General features: G+C 35.5%; 1 protein-coding gene across 6 annotated transcripts in view; it reads right to left on the bottom strand.

Annotated features, from left to right (window-relative positions):
• Positions 1 to 1079: 1079 nt before the first annotated feature.
• The window catches only part of LOC106061579 (serine/threonine-protein kinase NIM1-like), a 61766-nt gene continuing 41240 nt past the window's right edge, over positions 1080 to 21605 (bottom strand). For 3 of the 6 annotated variants that reach the window (XM_056028364.1, XM_056028360.1, XM_013219762.2), the window contains exons 2-4: positions 13849 to 14465; positions 10673 to 10941; positions 1080 to 7692 (exon numbers count right to left, since the gene is read on the bottom strand). In XM_056028364.1, coding sequence (XP_055884339.1) covers positions 6907 to 7692; positions 10673 to 10941; positions 13849 to 14257 — 1464 coding nt within the window. In that variant the 5' untranslated portion in view covers positions 14258 to 14465 and the 3' untranslated portion in view covers positions 1080 to 6906. Of the gene's footprint in view, positions 7693 to 10672; positions 10942 to 13848; positions 14469 to 21605 lie in introns of all 6 variants that reach the window. The other 3 variants (XM_056028363.1, XM_056028361.1, XM_056028362.1) reach the window with 1 other exon arrangement.

Here is a 21605-nt window from a genome sequence, read left to right on the forward strand (position 1 = left end):
AAATAGATGTAAAAAATGGCGCATTTTCATGAAAAAAATAAACTGCTTGTATAGTTCATTTTAAAAATTAAACTTTTCATTTTCAGAAAAAAAAATAAGTAGCATGATATCGAATTTTCAATATCTTTTCTAGATTTTAAGATCTAAACTGGACGGACGGATAGACAGACCGCACAAAACTAACAGCTGCCATTCCTCTTTCAAGGGCGTTAAAAATACAAAGAACTACAAAACTTATAAAACGGAATTATAGACACACACACAAAAAAAACCCGCCGGATATGAGTTTTCCTTTATTTGTATATAGAGATGTTTAGGCCTATGTTTCTTTTGTTTTATTTTATTTTTATATTATACAGCAAAGTTTGTTATGACGAATGTAGCTGCAAGCTTTTTAAAAAGGAATAATAAATGGAAAACAAATTATTTATAAATTACTTTTGATGTTAGGCAAAGGGAGTTAAGTAGAAAAATATTTAGAAGTAATGTAATTGCTTCCCTTAGATTAAAATTATTTAATTTTATATCTAAAAATATTTAGTTCTATATTTCAATTGAGCCTTCAGGTCCTTACTTCGAATTCCATACTGGGATGATACTGGTCAGATAAATTATTTTCAATTTGTAATACTCCACCCAGAGAGTCTCACTATCTCTAATTCTCGCTCAGCACTTTTTTCTTAGGGTTAGCAGACGTCGGCAAAGGGAGGCCATGGCTAGTGTAGTGGGAATGGTGCGAATGCGTGTCGAAAGAAGAGGAAGATTACAAAAGAGGACTTAATGTAAACAAGGTTAATATTGACAGATTATTGTTTGTTAAACTAAGATTAAAGTTCTCATAATCAGCTAGTGTTGAGTCTTGTTTTGGTGTATGATTAAGAGACTCATCAGCTCGTGATCAGTACTACAGTTTGTAATCCGGACATAAAAACAAAAATTAACCCTCACTATACGCTCTAGTATGAATTATAGAAAGCTCTTCTAATGAAACTTGTTACTCAGATCTCAAAATGTGTGAATTTTCCTTTTGTATTCCCTAATGCCAACTTGACTCAATAAATTTTAAAAAAAGATTGATACAAATTTCTTTTTCATCCAATGTGTAATTTATTGAAAAGATGTCATAAATAAAGTGAAAAAAAACAAATTTGTGCTCAGATGATTGTTTGAAATATCAACACATTTGGAAGAAAATAACACAACAAAATGGCTACTTTCAAAAATGTCCACACTTGTCTCTCGGCATTACAATGTACATCACAATTGTTCCCCTTCTACTATTACATGTCTACAATGAACATTCAATTTAGGTTGGTAAAAAAAAAGTTAAACCAGTAAAAAATGAGTTACATTATCAAACAAGTTTATTTAAAACATTGTTAAAACCAGTCCACATCTATTGGTTAAAAAATATCAAAATGCAAAACACGAAAAAATGGAATAAGATCAAACAATGCACAAGATGGATAGGAAAACAAAAAGCTGGTACTTGTCCCATTTAACTGTTTATTAGAGTGCTACCATGTATGTTTAAACTTAAGGTCTCATTCTAGTTGTAGTAACAAACATCTTTCCCTAGTGAGCTTTGATGGAATACTTTTAAAATCCATTATGTAGTCATAGAAGAAGAAAGTCAAATCATATGGAGCAGTGACTCTCAACATACAGAAACTCATGGACCATTTTAGTCCTGACTAACAGGGAATTATTATCTACATACATATACACACACACACATTGAGTATATTCTAAAATAGAACATCAAAGGAAATACAATTTCAATATCTACCAAGAGTCAAATTTTACAATTTTAAAAGAGGGCAAAGAAACAAAAAAACTACAAACAAAATCAAATTACAAATTAACAGTAAAAATGTGAAACAGTGTAGAACTAGATGGTCAAAGCTCAGCTGTTTCAAAACGATGCATCAGTCGAATCTTTCATCTAGATGTTGAACAAAGACTAGGGACTAGAACTAAAAGAAGGAAAGAAACACAAAGGATCCAGTTGAACAAAATAAAAGCATGAGTAATGGAGTGAAATGAAGATAAACACAAAACTGGACGGCCAAGAAAAAATGTTTATGTACTATGTGTGGTACATCTCATCAATTACTGACATGTGATTATGTCACTTAAAGTAGACACAAACTTGTCTTGAAATCAATCATTCCAAGGGAAACAATCAGAAGGTATATCAATCAATTCCTAGAAACTTCAAAAATAGATTTTGCTTTGAAAATTCTATTTGAAATATGCACACAAACTTCTTTCCTTAACAAATTTTGAACTTTTTATACAAAGTCAAATCTAATTGTAAAAACTTCATGCTAAAAAAAAATGACTGTGTTGTGCAATCTTACACATCAAATGATGTGAATGGACAGGTGAAAAAAAAAGTATACAATAAGATCTTACTTATCAATGTACTAAATACCATGCATACATCATAAATATTTATTTTTTAAAAATGTACCTATATGTTTATTCTATGTATCTATACACATGAATGACTATTTGTTTTATAAGCCTGCAGCAACCATTAGTCATGTGATTGTGCAAGTGCATGTTTTTTTACAAAGAGAAACAACTCTGCTAGACATTGTTTTAGTTGTAGTTAACTTGAACTTTTCAAATCAATGTTTCTTTTAAAAAATGTAGAGAGGAATAGTTTACAAAGTCTGTTGCTGTGTTTTTTTTGTGGCTATATCTATGATAAAGAGTACTTGCCATTTATTTACAATAAATTATGATTTTCTTCTTCTTGTAAGATAATAAAAGCAAACAAATGTTTAAATTACTGCTACGTATAAAAAGTCAAAATAGCTTAGAAAAGATCTGCAAAACTTATAAAATGCATTGCCATAGTCACAGGAAGGAAAATTCAAATACAGATTTTTTTAAAAAGGTTAAATTAAATTATTCTAAAACTTTGTTTGCTAGTGCACTACAAAATTAATTATAACAAATCAAACACCAGTAGCAAAACAATAACAAAAAAATTAACAGAATCATATTCAGTCTTTTTATTCAGTCACACTCTAGCATTATTTTCATTTCATTTGTATCAATCAGTCTTAATCTATCAGTCTTAATCTATCTCTGAACAATCTGACATATTATGTTCTAACAATGAATAACTCAAGAATGCAATTAATCATATATTCTTGACTTAAACTCACTACCCGTACAGAAATAGAAAAAAAAAAAAAAGACATTAAGCCGCAATCAGATCTGATGAAAGTTGGCTACAATCAACTCATCTGCTAGAGTAAGCTGCCCTCAGGGAAATTGCAGTTCTGCTTATTTAAAGTGTTAGCTACCTTTTGCTTTTACTCCTAGAGTTACCCCAACTTAAATAATTGACATGTTTTGAAATAAAGATTTGACTGAGTGATCAGTATAAATAGACCTCCAAGGTTAAGATTAAATGTAGGCTACAAGTTTTTACTAGATATGTCTTGACATCCAAAATTAGGAATTGAAAGTGTTATATATTCAAGGCTCTAGTAGAGAAGAAAGAGCATTAAAAGAATATGCAGTAGTTTAGCTTAGGGGCATGAACATATTATTTACTGTGATTTTATGAAGAAGATTTGAAATGAAGAACTAGAGTAATATTCTATGTGGAGTAGCTGAGGTCATATTATAGAATACATTCTTTTTCTCAATTTTTACACCACCAAAATTGACCAAGAATATTGCAAGGTATTTATTATGAATACACCTTTGTACAAAATATTAGTTTAGGTTTTTTGTTTGTTTATGGAAACATTTTTAGGACATTTTGAGATATGGACAATTTTAAATGATGATGGGAAAAGTCAAAAGTCTCACATTGTCCTAACATTCAACTTGTGTCTGGCCCATGACTGGCTGGGGTTCAAAACAATGAGATAAGCCTAAACTGGATGATAAATAGAGCTACATAAAGCTCATATTCCAGTTAACCCTATGCAATGTTTAACAATATCCTGAATGCAGACATGTATTTCCTAATGTGTAGAGACAAACAAAGCATCAAAGAGTGTACAGAGAAATAGTTCCCAAAACTTTCAAATACACTTTGAAAAGAAATAGACAACGACCTACCAGAATGTGAACTCAACCAATACAAACCTTTTGTGCAACCCTTAAACTCTCCTAAGCTTTAACAAATAGATTACTCAGTCAAATCAATATCTGTATTTGTCTGGGAACATCACAAACTGTTAAAACCAGAATATTAAAATTTGTCATAGTTTCAAGCAAATATCAATACAAGCCTTTGTGAACTTACTTTCCAATATTTGAAATAAACCAATTAAATAATCAAATTATTTAAGAGAAAATCTATTTTTTAAAAAGTACACATTTTTTTATTTATTGATTGATAAATATTTTATTTGAGAAAAATGAAATAAATTATTTATCCAGATGAATAAAATTTTTAAGTGAATCATATCACTGTTTCACACAGTAAAGACTTATAAATAGATTTTTTAAAATGTGTTATCTTTACTGTTACATATCTAACAATCCAACCCTCTTAACAAGATTTCTATTCTGGTTAGCTGATGTATACAGGGCATTGTGGGTACTTTTTTATAACAACTAAAAACAATTTATTACAAACATGTTTAGGGCTAGCACTGAGCACATATGTAAATAAAATATACCAAGACTAAATAACGTCTCTGCTTCATCAAATAAGGAATATTGAATCATGATATCTAAAGCAATACAATGTTCAGCGCAACAAACAAACAAATGTTACTAAATGTGCATTAAAGAGAAAGAAATGAAAAAAAAAAGATTTGACTGAATTTGATGAAGAATGGCACATCAATTCACTGTGAGTTAAATTCTATAATGCAAGTATTCATAGATATGGGACAACGTTCAAGCCTATTCAATACTGCTAGAGTTCTGACCAGGATTAATAAATGCATATAATTCCATGTTGCTCTTCTGGTGGCTTACAAAGTCAATAATGTAGATCTATTTAGAAGAATATCCACATATTGTCTAGTACCATGTTAATTAACTATTTTTTTTAACAGGAGTTTAAATAAAAATGTTTTGTATAGGAGAAACTAATTTGCCAGCATATTATTAAAACAGGAAAAAAAATGAGTCCAAAGTGTTGTGCTGAACTAATCAAAGGAGATAAAAATATATGATATGAATATGATCTTTTCGATATATGTAAATATTGCCATAGTATCACAAAATTCATCTTGTAAAAAGATTTTGATTGACTTTAAAAAATAAATAATGTCTAGATATTATACTAGAATAAATGTGGATTATTGCTATGAATTATTTCCAATTCAGCTAAATTTACTTTGCATTTTATAAAGTTTAATTCATCACAACATTTCTTTTAAGTTACCAATTCTATTGCTTAAATTATATTGTTTTTAACAGCCCAAACTCTGGTGATGTTGTGTGCTAACAAGTTTAAATTAACAGCTAGCATAAAAACAGTAGAAGCTTTGATAATATAAAATACATACAAAAATATATTCAGTAACATAAAAGTTGTAAAACTGATCTTATGCTCTAATGGCACTAGGAGTGAAAGAGCACATAGTAATTTATCATAGCATAGACTTTAAAAAGGCGCCTACCACTTGACAACTTAGGAAACATGAAAAGCGATGAGAGATGGTCTAATTAATCTTAAGAGAAGTGTAAACATTGAAACAGTCTAGACATGTACGTGTTTATGAACCAGTCAGGAATAAAAAAACTAAACAAAACATTCTTAATTGAACAGTGAGCATTTCTTAATGATGTGGTAATATACTCATACACATTTTTAAACGAGTGAGCATTTTGAAGCAAATTAAGTTTCAACATTGACTAATGTCCAGCATTGGTCAAGATATGTCAAGTTAATTAGCTCAGATGAATTTTGAAATGTGACAAGTTATGCACGAGCAAATAAAATGTGGAGAAAAAATCTGTCTATTCTGAGGAGGCATTTATAATGTGGAGAGAAGATCTGTCTATTCTGAGGAGGCTAAAGAGATTATAAATATGCAGTGGTAAGGTATTCAATGATCTTGACCCATAAGAGTTCTATAAGATAAGTGAAGTAATATTTCCATGTTTCTGAGGCAAATGGTACTTGAAAGTGACCATCACAATGACTAAACCCTTTAACTTTTCCTAATAAATGTCAGGAATCCAATAGAGGAGGTATCTTAAATCCTGAGAGAGAATTCTAAGGTAAGTTTCATTTTGGCAGCCAAGTGCTTAGCCCTAGGATGGACATATACCCCAATGAGAAGAATCACCCAGCTCAGTCTGAGGCAAAGTACTAATGCTGTCTATGCTCCACTGGGAGTCAAAAGAATTAAGTTTAGTTTGATAGCTCTATTCTTGATAGTAAAACACCAATAACTACTTGACTATTTAAAAAGGCTTCCAGTATCAGCTAGTATTTATCCAACCAGAACTGTATTGTAGACAAATTTATTTCAATATCAGAGCCACCATATGTCAAGAATACTTTATAATTTAAAAGTATTGTTGAATATTTAATTAGTGTTTTGATATTTCAAAAAAAGGGTGAGAACTCTATTATGCCTATTACCTGTCATGTATATGTGTAATTAAATATATATTCCAAATAACATTAACTTTGTAAAGTGTAACAGATAGTTACAAAATAATGACAATAATTATTAAAATGAACAAGATTTGTACCTTTTTCTTTGTGCCAAAAAAAATCAACAATTAGTTTTAATGAAACAGCTCAGCCTTTCAAAGCTTCAGTATATGGAAGATTATCTTTTGTTGAATCTGCTCTATCCAGGAGCGGTGTATGTATTACATTCATTATGTACAGTAGTTCAAAGTCACAATGAGGAATATATCACATTTGTATTTTATAATTTAGAATTTATCACATTTCATTCACAGTATAGTGCATGTCCGTGACTGAGGTTTACTTCCAACAGATCTGGCATTATTGTAGTGTGTGCTTCGTTTTGGCCGTCTCTTCTCAATAACAGAGTTTGAGTTTGATTCCCGTTTGTCAATCACTGGGTCAACCATGGATTCTAGAAGCCCAGAGTTTTTCTTCTGCACTCGGTGCAGGACGATGCGATATGTCCCAGTGATACTACTCCTTGAGTCCCTGATGCTTGCTTGTTTCAAGTGGTCCTCCGTGATCCCCAGATTCGCTAAAACAGTTCTGGCTTCACGCTCCTCCTCATTGATCACAGTAGGATCCAGACTTGGGTTTAAATTGTAAGGGTCTAGTGGACCGGGGAATTCTTGATTCTCCAACCATTCACTTCTCTTGATCTCAGCTATCGTAAACCTGTCCTGTGGAATGTGCTTCAAAATGCTGCGAATGAGAAAGACACACCTATCAGACACATACGTTGGCACACTATAGCTTCCTTCAAGTATGCACTTCTTCAGCTTGGCAACAGTTTCAGCCCGAAAGGGCATTAGTCCAGTCACAATGAAATATAGAAGTATCCCTAGTGCCCATATATCTACAAACACTCCAAAGTAGTGTTCATCTTTAAACAGTTCTGGCGCTGCATAAGGTGGTGAGCCACAGAAAGTATTCAACATCTCACTATTGCGTGCTATGGTGCTGAAACCAAAATCTCCAACTTTAATCCATTTTGAATTTGCATAGAAAACATTTTCAGCTTTCAGATCTCTGTGGATTATGTTGTTGTCATGCTGAAAGTAAACAGATAAAACTTTCAATAGGGAAAGTCTACACTGAAATAGTGTATGGAAATAAATCTTTTTTTTTTTTTAGGATAATAATAATAAATACTTTTTATTTACAAAGCAAAAATCATTATAATGGCAGTATCACTAAATCATTATAATGGCAGTATCACTAAATCATTATAATGGCAGTATCACTAAATCATTATGTTAAAAAATGAACAAAGGACAATGCACATAATGTATAATATAAACAAGAAGGGTAACTTCTTCATGTACAACGCCTTCTTACTTCCTTTATGATTTATTGAGATACCAACCACCTCCAAGCTACTAAATACTATTGTATTTTCTAGACTGCTCAATTTACTTCTTTTGTTTTATTCCAGTATCAGCACCCTATGTTGTTGTTTTTCTTGTAAGAGACAGAAGCTAAATATATATTACTTAAATCAAAAGATAAAATAATAATAATGCTTAATAAACACAAGAGGAAATCAAGCGAAACACTAGAATTGTATATTACAATTGAATTTCTATTCCTTTTGTTAAAATAACAGTTGCTGAATAAAGTGCAAGCTGCAATATTCATTTTCAATAGAAAATATATGCTGGTTTGTTTTATATGTTTCAGATCTTTGAAAACAATTTACTTCCTAGTCCAAACCTCCTGCAGTATGACAGGAGATGGCAGAGGGCAGGCTATGAACCCTCGACCATCAAAACAACTGCATGACTTTAAACATTTCAAGATAAAACATTGGAAATAAACTTTAGTAACAAGTTGTTCTCTAAATATGTTAATCACTTCTTTCATCTCAATAAGAAAAATAAAATCAATATTAGATGTATAAATTATGCCTTGGTGATAGAGCAGCATCATTTCCGTTGGTTTTAGTATAAATGGTTTAAAACATTATCACAAAGATAATGTGTCATCCCCATACACACAGACCTCTCTATGAAATCCAAGTGTTAACATACGAGCTGCAATGGAAATGATGCTTATTAAGAAATGATTTTTAGATTAGATGGTGGTGACATTTTCCTTTAATCTGACTGTATGCAATTACCATAAACATTTATGAGTTAGTATTTCTTTTTCTGCCAGGCTCAGTAAAGCAGTTACTATTTGATTATATTTCACTTGAATTAAACCTAGTTGAAAACATAAAAAAAAAATATGCAAGGAATAGAGAACTATTAGCTAACATAAAGGCAAAACTAGCATCTGGACCTGATGTCATTCCAGCTAGATTACTCAAAGAGCCTACCCACAAGCTAACATCAGTAACAGTAAACTCAGGTGTACCTCAAGGAACAGTCTTGGGTCCACTACTATTTTTAATTTACATAAATGATTTACCAAATTGCATTAGTTCAGGAACAAAAGTCAGATTATTTGCAGACGATTGCATAATATATAGAACAATAAAAACAACACAAGACACAGATATTTTACAAAGAGAATTAGATGAATTACAGAAATGGGAATCAAATTGGAGCATGTCTTTCCACCCAGAAAAATGTCAGTTGTTAAGAGTAACAAAAAAACTAAAACAAATTAATTCCACTTATCTTATCCATGGCAAACCAGTAACACAGACTAAAAACGCAAAATACCTAGGTGTTATAATAAATGAAAAACTGTCATGGAATCCACATATTGATGAAACTACAAAAAAATCAAACAAAGCATTAGGATTTATTAAAAGAAATTTCTATAAATCAAATAAGAACATAAAACTAAAATGTTATTTAACCTTGGTTAGGCCAATAATAGAATATGCATCCTCTGTTTGGGACCCCTCAACTCAAGAAAACATTAAGAAACTAGAACAGACACAAAATAGAGCAGTGCGATTCATAACAAACGAATATTCACATTTGACTAGAGTAACACCTTTAGTAAAATCACTAAATTTAGAAAGCCTTCAGGACAGAAGGCTCAAAAGTAAAGTAGCAATAATACATAAAACACTGAACCATAATCTTCAAATACAAAAACAAAATTTAATAAAATACTCTGAAAGACACAAAGATAAAGGCACATTCCTCGTCCCATATGCTAGGACAAATTTGTACAAATACTCCTTCTTCCCTAGTGCTATTAGAGCATGGAATGGGTTGCCTGAGCTAGCCAGGAAAACCAGTGACTTGGCAGAATTTAAGTCATTGGTTAATATGCATGACTAAATGCATGACGCGTAGGACGTAATCATCTTCTTTTTTGAAGTAACGTCTGTATTATATAAGATAAGAAGATAACATCAGTGTTCAAAATACTTTTTCAGGCTCTTCTTGCAAGCTCTCAAAAAGCTCAGACATAAATGATTATTATAGAAAAATAAAACACTATGAAAAATACAGTGATGATAATTTTTTAACATAAATTGTTTAAAAAAAAAAAAATTATAATTGATTTTTTTAGGGTAAAAAAAAAGGAAAATGAAATTGTTTCTGTAGCTGGAGAAAGCACTGAAATAGTGTCTTGGACAATACTGCAAATACTGATGATATCAGCAATAAAGGCTTACAAAGATTACAATTACTAAGAAAAATGTCCTCCATTAGATTTAGCAAAAGGACCTTGACAATGTTTTATCATGGTCACATTGACAGTACTTCAAGTTTCAATATCACTGCCTGGTGTGACAATCTGAACACTATTATAATAAAATGTAGTAAAATCATATGTAAATATGATGTCCTTTTTTAATACCAATATAGCTCATGTGAAACTCAAGTCTAATTAATGACTTTTCCAAGAGGTTTGATAATAATGAAGAAAAAGATGCCATTTTTTGAAAGATTGTCTGCACTTACTAAAATATTGTGATTATTGTTTAGGATGCATTGATTAGGCCTTATACAACTATTTATTTGAATGTAGACTTGGTAAGAACCTTTGTGGTTAGATTATTAAACATTGGAACTGAGAAAATTCAAAAGAGATTTAAAAAGCGTAAGCTATCAATAATATTACCATGTGTTCCACTGCTGACACCAACTGAGCAAATATACTTTTGGCATCTGCCTCTGGAAGTCTTCCTTCATTGGAGATTTTGGTGAAGAGTTCCCCACCTCCCGCATACTCCATAATGATGTGCAGCTTGGCCAGTGTCTCCACTACCTCATAAAGACGGATGATGTTCGGGTGGTGGAGCCGCTCCATGGATGTGATCTCACGAGACAGCAGTCGCTGGGTCTTTTGATCTAGCTTTGTCTTATCCAGTATTTTGATGGCCACTTTCTCTGTGTTTGGAAAACATATTTTTATTCAATGCATTTTTTTAAAATTACACTACAGTATTATAGTATTATTATTATTATAGTATTATAGTATTAGCTTAGTAGTTTTTTTTTATTTTTGTTTTTTTTTCAAATTGAGAAAGAACATATGCATATCAGTAGAATTATGTTTCAGTGACATTGGAATAACATTATGTTTATGACTGTTAACTGAATTATCTAACAGCGAAGCAAGATCTGAAGGATAGAAATCCTCTAAAAGATCTGATTTAACCAAAAGCTTGAAAAAGAGCCCAAAATCATGATTTTATTTGTGTAATCATTAAACTCAGACAAGTCTCTAGAGTCTGTATCATATAAAGTAGCGGACTGATTCCGTGGCTAACTAAGAGGTCAACTGTAGAGGGCTATTTCAAAAAGTAGGCCTTAACTTTGCTGCCAGAAGTTTGGTTGAAGCATTAATTAACATGTTCAAAGCAGATTCATCTTATTGTCCATAGGGTAGATACTTTAATACAAAAGTCAACTAATAAACATCAGAAAAAAACAAACTTGTAAGTAAGTAGACATTAACATTGAGAATAAAATACAAATGCACACAAACAAAAAAAAGAATGTACAACAAGGTTACAAAGACAGTTTGTGTGGAAACACAAACTCAAAATCGGCCCCCGAAGCGGTCCACCCAGGCAGGTAAAAAAGCAGGTCTCAATATTTTCAGAAAGAATATCAGAACGAAATTTTAGGCAAGTGACAGAGAAAGAAGGTTGACAGATCTTAGGTGGTGCCCCAACGTTCCAGCTGACCAAGGGGTAAGTGAATGTGAAGTTAGATGTGAACCTGGCCTAACTAGTGTCATAATGAATATATAATTGCTCTAATTGTTTTCGGAGGCCGCTAAAAAAAAGAGGAGAAGCGAACTTCAATGGATTTCTTTTTGCATAACAGTTTCGAGAAGTAGGTCGTCGTCAACCATTGAACGTTCCATCCAGATTCTGTTCAAGTGACAAACTTCCAGCTAGCATGGCGTCCAATCATTCTGCCATCTGGCGGCGAAAATGTTTCCTGTTCTCTCGGCACACGCATAGATAATTGCAAGACTTCTGCGTTCAACTGACCAGACCACTGTACTCATGACCGTCATTACTGGCCTGAGCCCAGGACGAAAGTCACGTGACGTGTTGGCTTCAGAAAACGGGAGAGAGGGGGAAAAAAAAGAATCCCTCTATATTTGTTCTAGAAACTTCCAGTCTTTATGTCAATACGTCTCTCAGTGGTGTGTAGAAGATACAATCTGGAAACATTTGACAACTGGAGATTTACCAATGATTGGTCAAACACGTGACCCAATGGGCTCGTGTCACAAACACGTGAAACTCCTGCTTTTAGAACGCAATGATGCCGCCCCCCCCCCAAACCAGGGGTTACCATGCCCGCAAAGGGAGGTAAGCTATACATAGAGACATTTTTTATAAGACACGCTGGAGTCTCTTCATAAATAACAAAAAACAAAGAAATGTATATTTGCTACTTTAGCCTTACAAGGGAAAACAAATTACTTGTGTTCTCATACATTGTCATTTAGTTCAGTGTTTCCCAAACTGTGTTCCGCGGAACTCTAGTGTTCCTCAAAGCCTGAATAGGTGTTCCACGAACTACTTCAATAATTAACTAGCAGACCACCACATCAATTAAGCTCTCTAAAAAAAAAAAAAAATAAGGAAAGTGTTCCGCTAAATACTCAGGATGTGCGAAGCGTTCCGTTAAGGAAATGATTTTGGGAACCACTGATTTAATTTATCTCGTAAATCTAACAAGACTATTCTCATGACCACAGCTTGAATGCATTCCTTCAAACAGTTTCTTCCCTAGGTGTTATCGTTTGATTCATGGATAACATTTAATGTTCTCTTACACTTGTGAACACTGACGTATGCTCTAGTGCGTGCAAGGCTGAAATATGGCGGAACTCATTGTACAGTCCCATGAAAATCAGCCACAAAGAGCATAAAGTTTCGTCAATGAAAAGAAACCAATAAAAAGATGATGCCAGATTTACTTACAAGTGGAAACATATTCGTGTAGGCCTAGACCAGTTGGTATAAACGTCCTTCGTCCATCTTAAAATCAGGTTCAAGTAGGGTTATTATTAACTAACATAGGAAGGAACTCAGACGAAGGTGACATCTTTATGACTAGATCCTACACAGCACTGAACCAGCATCGACAAATTAATATCATTCAATCAACCCAGGCCAAGACTCGTTACAGATATCTTGATGTTGGAAACGAATCATGTCTTGAGATGTTTTCTCCTTCAAATGTATTAAATGTATTTCTGCTCATTTTTACAAAGCTTATAAGGCTTCTATCAACTCATCTCTCTGTCTGGTACAAAGCTTCTATCAACTCATCTCTCTGTCTGGTACAAAGCTTCTATCAACTCATCTCTCTGTCTGGTACAAGGCTTCTATCAACTCATCTCTCTGTCTGGTACAAAGTGTGAACATGTTTTTCTCCCATTTCCCATTCTCGGATCAAGTCGAGATTTCGCACAACTATTCATTGTACGGGACAAGATGTGAATCAATCAAAAAATTGACCAATTAGTTAATTAATTATTGGTGATTAATTATATTGCTTGATATCGAAATAAGAGGAATAAGTGCTACTTAATGAGATATATGGATTTCTATATGATTACGTTTTGAGACTCTTTTTTTTCCACTTCCCATTCTCGGCTCAAGTTGAAATTTGGCATAATTATTCATAGTCGATAACAATACATAAATCAATCCAAATATTAACCAATTAGATAATAAATTAGTACTACTAATTAATTATTTTTATGTCAATGGAAGTCAATCTCTGATGTATCTGTCAATGCTTTAATTTTTTTTTTAAATTTACCTTTGGTCAACGCATGAATACCAAGCTTGACCTGGGAGAAATTTCCAGAGCCGATCTCTCCACGAATCCTGTAGAAGGCTATTCGACGGCCGAGAGTGATCTCACGGACAACCCTCTGGTCATTGGCCAGGTCCTGACTCAGTCTCTCATACGGTGTCAACCTTACGTTCTGTTGACTCTCCTCGGTAGTGACCGTGGTGCCGACGCTGGCCTCGGTGCTGCTGCGGTGAAGGCGGTTGGCCGAGGCTGGCGCCGCCGGTTGGGGCGTCTTGCTGCGACGGCCGTCGGCCACGTCGTCTTCGGCTTGGCGGCCCCCGGTGTGATTGTTGTTGTGGTTTGTGCTGCTGTGCAGGGGCTCGGTGGTCTTCGTGCTCTTCCGGTCATCGTCGGCGTCTTGTGTGTCTTTCATCGTGAACCAGCGAGAAGCACCGAAGTGTAGACCCCAAGCATGTCTCAAAGGTGAGCCTCACTTGATATGGGGCCCACAACTCTCGATGCTGCACACAACGCTATTTTAACGAGTCCAGCATGTAAACTCCATGATCAATCAAAAAAACCCACACAGTCGTCCTGGTAACGGGGTAGACACAAGAACATGTCATTTCGTTGAGGCATGCCTGCTGGTAAAACACAGAACAAAAGAAACAATTAAAAGAGGAAAAAAAACTATTTCACAACAGCACAGTTCTAACAATAAGGTAAGGAATAAATAATGAGCTGTTTCCATTGAACACAGTGACCATAATGGGCTGAACCGTGGGCCTCCTAATCCACAGAACAGTAACAGCAAAAAGTATTTTAAAAGAATAAAAAAATTAAGACTTACAAAAATTAAATTATTAAAAAAAAATAGTATTCGTTCATTAAACCAAATAAAGGACAAGATAATTCTTTTCAAATTTGTAAGTCTTAAAAGGCTTTCATTTTGGTGACTAGATTTCACAGAAACTTAGTCCAGCCACTACAGAGATTCGAACCTCATGCTACTTAGCAATCACCGCGATTCTTCTTTATTACATGGGGAGTCAACAAATGTGGAGTTTCCATCACAAGAGGTAAAACAAAGAAATGCATAAAATGAGGAGCACAATTTTTATTGGGTTAAAGTCAAATGCAGAAGTGTGCACGTTCCTCGAGCACTCAACTCAAGGTCCAGTAGTTTAAATAAAGAACCAAACAGGCTTCCGTTGACAGACACATAAGAGACATACTTCCATTAACAGACACATAAGAGACTGACTAGAATTGACAGACACATCAGAGACTGACTAAAATTGACAGACACATCAGAGACTGACTAGAATTGACAGACACATCAGAGACTGACTAGAATTGACAGACACATCAGAGACTGACTAGAATTGACAGACACATCAGAGACTGACTAGAATCGACAGACACATAAGAGACTGACTAGAATTGACAGACACATAAGAAGAAGACTTCCATTCACAGACACACAAGAGACTGACTAGAATTGACAGACACATAAGAGGTAAACTTCCATTCACAGACACATCAGAGACTGACTAGAATTGACAGACACATCAGAGACTGACTAGAATTGACAGACACATCAGAGACTGACTAGAATTGACAGACACATCAGAGACTGACTAGAATTGACAGACACATCAGAGACTGACTAGAATTGACAGATACGTAAGGGACTGACTTCCATTGACTGACACATAAAGGATTGACTTCCACAGACAGAAAACAGATTGACATCAAAGATTGACTTATGCTCAAAGATCTATACGAGAATGACTTCCATTGCTAAACAGGGAAAATGAAAGAAAGTCAGCGGACAAACCAACAGATGTTAGAGCAGAAGGGAGACTATTTCCCGCCATAAAACATTCCTAACGTATATTTCTGTAGCCAAAACAAATTTCATCACTCACAAGCTGTCACATGACGAGGTCACGACTGAATGAACAACAGGTCTCTATTTACTAACACATTTGATTAGCCACGCTCCGCTGAGCGCTACAGTGATGCCATTTCAGTGGTGGAGCCCAGGTCTGGCTAATGTCGGGCCAAGTGTCTTATCCCCGAGACAGGCGGAGACTCTGCTGGTCGATACGTCCATCTCTTTCATCAAGAGCCGTGTCCCAAGTTCACCACAGCACGTGCTAGGATACAAGGCATGTGTGGTGGGGGTGAGGGATGGAGTGGAAGTGAATGGGCGTGCTACTAGTTCCCAATCAACAGCAGTTGATGCTTCAAAAACAAGTATCACACCATGAATTCAGTAGGAGTCCCATCAGTCATATATAGTTTATATATGCCATCCACAGTAGGAGTCCCATCAGTTATATATAGTTTATATATGCCATCCACAGTAGGAGTCCCATCAGTTATATATAGTTTATACATATACCATCCCCAGTAGGAGTCCCATCAGTTATATATAGTTTATACATATACCATCCCCAGTAGGAGTCCCATCAGTTATATATAGTTTATACATATACCATCCCCAGTAGGAGTCCCATCAGTTATATATAGTTTATATATACCATCCCCAGTAGGAGTCCCATCAGTTATATATAGTTTATACATATACCATCCCCAGTAGGAGTCCCATCAGTTATATATAGTTTATATATACCATCCCCAGTAGGAGTCCCATCAGTTATTTATAGTTTATATATACCATCCCCAGTAGGAGTCCCATCAGTTATATATAGTTTATACATATACTATCCCCAGTAGGAGTCCCATCAGTTATATATAGTTTATATATACCATCCCCAGTAGGAGTCCCATCAGTTATATATAGTTTATACATATACTATCCCCAGTAGGAGTCCCATCAGTTATATATAGTTTATATATACCATCCCCAGTAGGAGTCCCATCAGTTATATATAGTTTATACATATACCATCCCCAGTAGGAGTCCCATCAGTTATATATAGTTTATACATATACCATGCCCATGATACAACATGTTTCATTATTTATCACATTGTTAGTCTATAGAAGTACTCTAGAAATCCAAAGACTTCAGGTATGGGGACATCTTGTCAACAAAAGTTTTGAAGTTTAAAAAAAAGTTGCAACAAATAAAAGAAGATGTGAGATGTAAGATATGAGATGTGAGATATGAAATGTGAGATGTGTGATGGTCAGATATTTCTACTTTCAACACTTCGCAATTAGACCAGGTATACCAAGTGGAACAGTGTTACACAAACTATTGAATCAAGATGCCAGATAAACGTAATTCTACCTAGCTAGATCTATTTTGATTTGAGATATAGAGATGTAACATTGTTGTGTGCTTTAAAAACTATGCACCGTCCCAAACATGTTTCTAGTCTAAGAGACTTTATACGTTTCTTTTATACCGAAATGAACTTGCACTGAACTGAGATCAAAACGTGTGGAGGTAAACATAGTCTAGATCTACATTTGGATTAGCTTGCATTAGTCTAGTCTAGAGTCATCTACACGACCTATATATCAATCTACATCTATATATTTACAAAATAACAAATGTGTCAAAAATATTTGCATACATAAAATAGTAATGAATAAAATATTAATTAAGGCTCCGAGATTAATTGATAGTCACTATTAGTTTTGCTATTAATAGAAATACATCACATTAAAATGCAAACGTAGAACATAAGTGCCAGCCAATTGAAATGTTCTATTTAGTCTATCTGCTTTAACTTTTACGCACACAATAGTTGAACAGCCAAACTGCAGACTATTACACAAAATATCATGACATGGACCACTTTGAACCTACCCAGACGTGTCAGTAATCAAAAGTAGTTTATGTCCCGGAGTAATCGAAGCTAATGAATCCTGGTAACTATCACGGCCATTGTTCAGACCAACAGACGACAATGACACGTTCACGTAATGAGCCTACAGTAACCACAACAAACGCTCTCCAAGAAAAAAATAAATAAAGACATCGTTTTCCGTTCGCGCGACGAAGCTGTATTGGCTCGCACTCTCTGACGTCATCGTCTAGGGCTGAGCCAGATAAAAACTGGACCACAGGACCCAGAGTACCGTTTTCAGAAATCTTACACCAGCGGTTGAGACTTTTTCGAATGGACAGGACCCTTGACAAAATACATGAACATCTTCTATCATGTACTTGTTTATTGCTCAGAGATCTGAACTGAACAGATTTGTTATTTCCCATATATGTATACTAAACAAAAAAAAAAGTATTACATACAAGCCTAGATAATGCTTCCCAGCCTCAGCGTGGCGCTCGGGTGGGAGCGGTCGTAAGAGGAGACGCGATCTGGCCAATATTGGAGCAAAACAGAACCCCGATGGGGTGCCAAAGGAACGAGTCCATTACACATGGAAGAGAGCCCCAACAAACAGCGTGTCTCATTCACCTGCACGGCTTATGGGTACAGAGAAAGAAAAATGGGGGAAGTTTCCCAGTAATGGTCGGCCTTTGGCCTCACTTCAAGTGTCTTGGCAATAGGGATGTACAAATTTACATCACCTTGGCTCTTTGCCAGAAAGAAGTTTGTTCAGACAGGTAGATGTGTGCCTCAAGTAGCAAGAGTCTTAGACAAATCGTTAGGACAAGTACGAAGAAGAAGATATACATAGAAGCATAGAATGTAGCTGCAGGCAATGAAAAAGTCGCCTCGGAAAATTCTCCTGAGATTTTTTTCTCTGACTTAATTGCCTCTTTTTTTTTCTTGGCGAGCTTTTCATGTTAAAAAAAAAAAAACAACGTGTGTCTTAGTCTGGAAAGAGGAGATTCCTTGAAACCCTAGACACCCCTCCATTACATCCGCTCTATTTGGTAAGCTAAAAAAGTGGATTTACGAGTATATTTATTTATAGAAATGAAAACTTCTTTGTTATTTGGGATTTTATTCTTCTACTTTAGAATCTTAACACGAACCAAAACACTGTTAACAAATGACAGTGTCACCACTAGCTAGAGCATGGCATGGCATCGTCACGTGACTAGGAAAAAAAAAGGGTATGTGGAACTAAGTCCCGCCTTTCACACTCCGTCCCGTCAGCTTAGAGCCATTACAAGATGAAAACATCTGATAGATGGCTTTTAGTCAAGGAAAGCACTAGGTCTCACTAGGCGTATTGAGTCATGTAAGCTTCAGCCTAGTGAAGCCATTAATGACTTTGCTATGACAGTTCTGTCAACCAGTTGCCTCTACTAGATTATATAAACTAATGTCCATTTTAGCTGTCGGGCAATTAATGACTAATAAAAAATAAAAAAAGAGAGGTTTTTCATCCGGCAATTAATTGGATTCCGCACTGCCATACCGGTGTGGAGATGATTTTTTTTTTAACCAACGGTTCCAACTGACCTGAAATGAGTGTTCCTTAAACCCACCAATAAGTGATCATCCCGACCAATAGTTTAAAAATCAACAAACGCTATCGCTTTGAAAGTTATGTGTGGTTTCAAGACGTTTCATCGATCTGCGCATCAAACTAGGATTTGAACATCAAATCTTTCATTCATTGGCTTGGTGTTCTTCTTAAAAACCACACGAAATGAAAACAAATGGATTACATATATAGCCCATTTCACATTAGATAGTGTTCTCACTGGTAAAGGATATTGACCGGGATGACCAGTCTTAGGTACAGTGTTGACCGGGATGACCAGTCTTAGGCACAGTGTTGACTGGGATGACCAGTCTTAGGTACAGTGTTGACTGGGATGACCAGTCTTAGGTACAGTGTTGACTGGGATGACCAGTCTTAGGTACAGTGTTGACTGGGATGACCAGTCTTAGGTACAGTGTTGACCGGGATGACCAGTCTTAGGTACAGTGTTGACCGGGATGACCAGTCTTAGGTACAGTGTTGACCGGGATGACCAGTCTTAGGTACAGTGTTGACTGGGATGACCAGTCTCAGATACAGTGTTGACCGGGATGACCAGTCTTAGGTACAGTGTTGACTGGGATTACCAGTCTTAGGTACAGTGTTGACCGGGATGACCAGTCTTAGGTACATTGTTGACTGGGATGACCAGTCTCAGATACAGTGTTGACCGGGATGACCAGTCTTAGGTACAGTGTTGACTGGGATGACCAGTCTCAGATACAGTGTTGACCGGGATGACCAGTCTTAGATACAGTGTTGACTGGGATGACCAGTCTCAGATACAGTGTTGACCGGGATGACCAGTCTTAGGTACAGTGTTGACTGGGATGACCAGTCTCAGGTACAGTGTCGACCGATGTCACTATCGTCCTGCCTATTTATTACACAGCTTATATCAACTCTGCCTGGTCAAAAAATGTAAACGTGTTATTTCTCCCCCACCCATTCTAGGATCAAGTTGAAACTTTACACAATTATTCATTGTACCTAATAAAACATGAATCATAAAAAAAATTGATCAATTAGTCAATTAATTATTGGTAATTTATTATTTTGTTTGATATCGAGGAAATGAAAAAACAAATGCGGAGTTCTTCCCTAGGATAACTTTTTAAAAGTATTTTTTTCAATCTATTTTTTTTTGTATGAATGACTCCATTAGAACTTTGCTATGGACGACTCCATTAGAACTTTGCTATGGATGACTCCTCAATATTTTAAGTTTTAAAAACGCTCAGTTTAGTGTTCTCACTGGTAAAGGATATTGACCGGGATGACCAGTCTTAGGTACAGTGTTGACCGGGATGACCAGTTTTAGGCACAGTGTTGACTGGGATGACCAGTCTTAGGTACAGTGTTGACTGGGATGACCAGTCTTAGGTACAGTGTTGACTGGGATGACCAGTCTCAGATACAGTGTTGACCGGGATGACCAGTCTTAGGTACAGTGTTGACTGGGATTACCAGTCTTAGGTACAGTGTTGACCGGGATGACCAGTCTTAGGTACATTGTTGACTGGGATGACCAGTCTCAGATACAGTGTTGACCGGGATGACCAGTCTTAGGTACAGTGTTGACTGGGATGACCAGTCTCAGATACAGTGTTGACCGGGATGACCAGTCTTAGATACAGTGTTGACTGGGATGACCAGTCTCAGATACAGTGTTGACCGGGATGACCAGTCTTAGGTACAGTGTTGACTGGGATGACCAGTCTCAGGTACAGTGTCGACCGATGTCACTATCGTCCTGCCTATTTATTACACAGCTTATATCAACTCTGCCTGGTCAAAAAATGTAAACGTGTTATTTCTCCCCCACCCATTCTAGGATCAAGTTGAAACTTTACACAATTATTCATTGTACCTAATAAAACATGAATCATAAAAAAAATTGATCAATTAGTCAATTAATTATTGGTAATTTATTATTTTGTTTGATATCGAGGAAATGAAAAAAACAAATGCGGAGTTCTTCCCTAGGATAACTTTTTAAAAGTATTTTTTTCAATCTATTTTTTTTTGTATGAATGACTCCATTAGAACTTTGCTATGGACGACTCCATTAGAACTTTGCTATGGATGACTCCTCAATATTTTAAGTTTTAAAAACGCTCAGTTTAGTGTTCTCACTGGTAAAGGATATTGACCGGGATGACCAGTCTTAGGTACAGTGTTGACCGGGATGACCAGTTTTAGGCACAGTGTTGACTGGGATGACCAGTCTTAGGTACAGTGTTGACTGGGATGACCAGTCTTAGGTACAGTGTTGACTGGGATGACCAGTCTCAGGTACAGTGTCGACCGATATCCGCAGTGAAAGGTACCAAACGATTTCCCAGAAAACAGAGAATAGCTTGGTCAAGTAGTAACTGAAGTATTGAGTCCACTGC

The sequence above is a fragment of the Biomphalaria glabrata genome, chromosome 5 (genome assembly GCF_947242115.1).
Source record: "Biomphalaria glabrata chromosome 5, xgBioGlab47.1, whole genome shotgun sequence".
NCBI classification, from domain to species: Eukaryota; Metazoa; Mollusca; class Gastropoda; family Planorbidae; genus Biomphalaria; species Biomphalaria glabrata.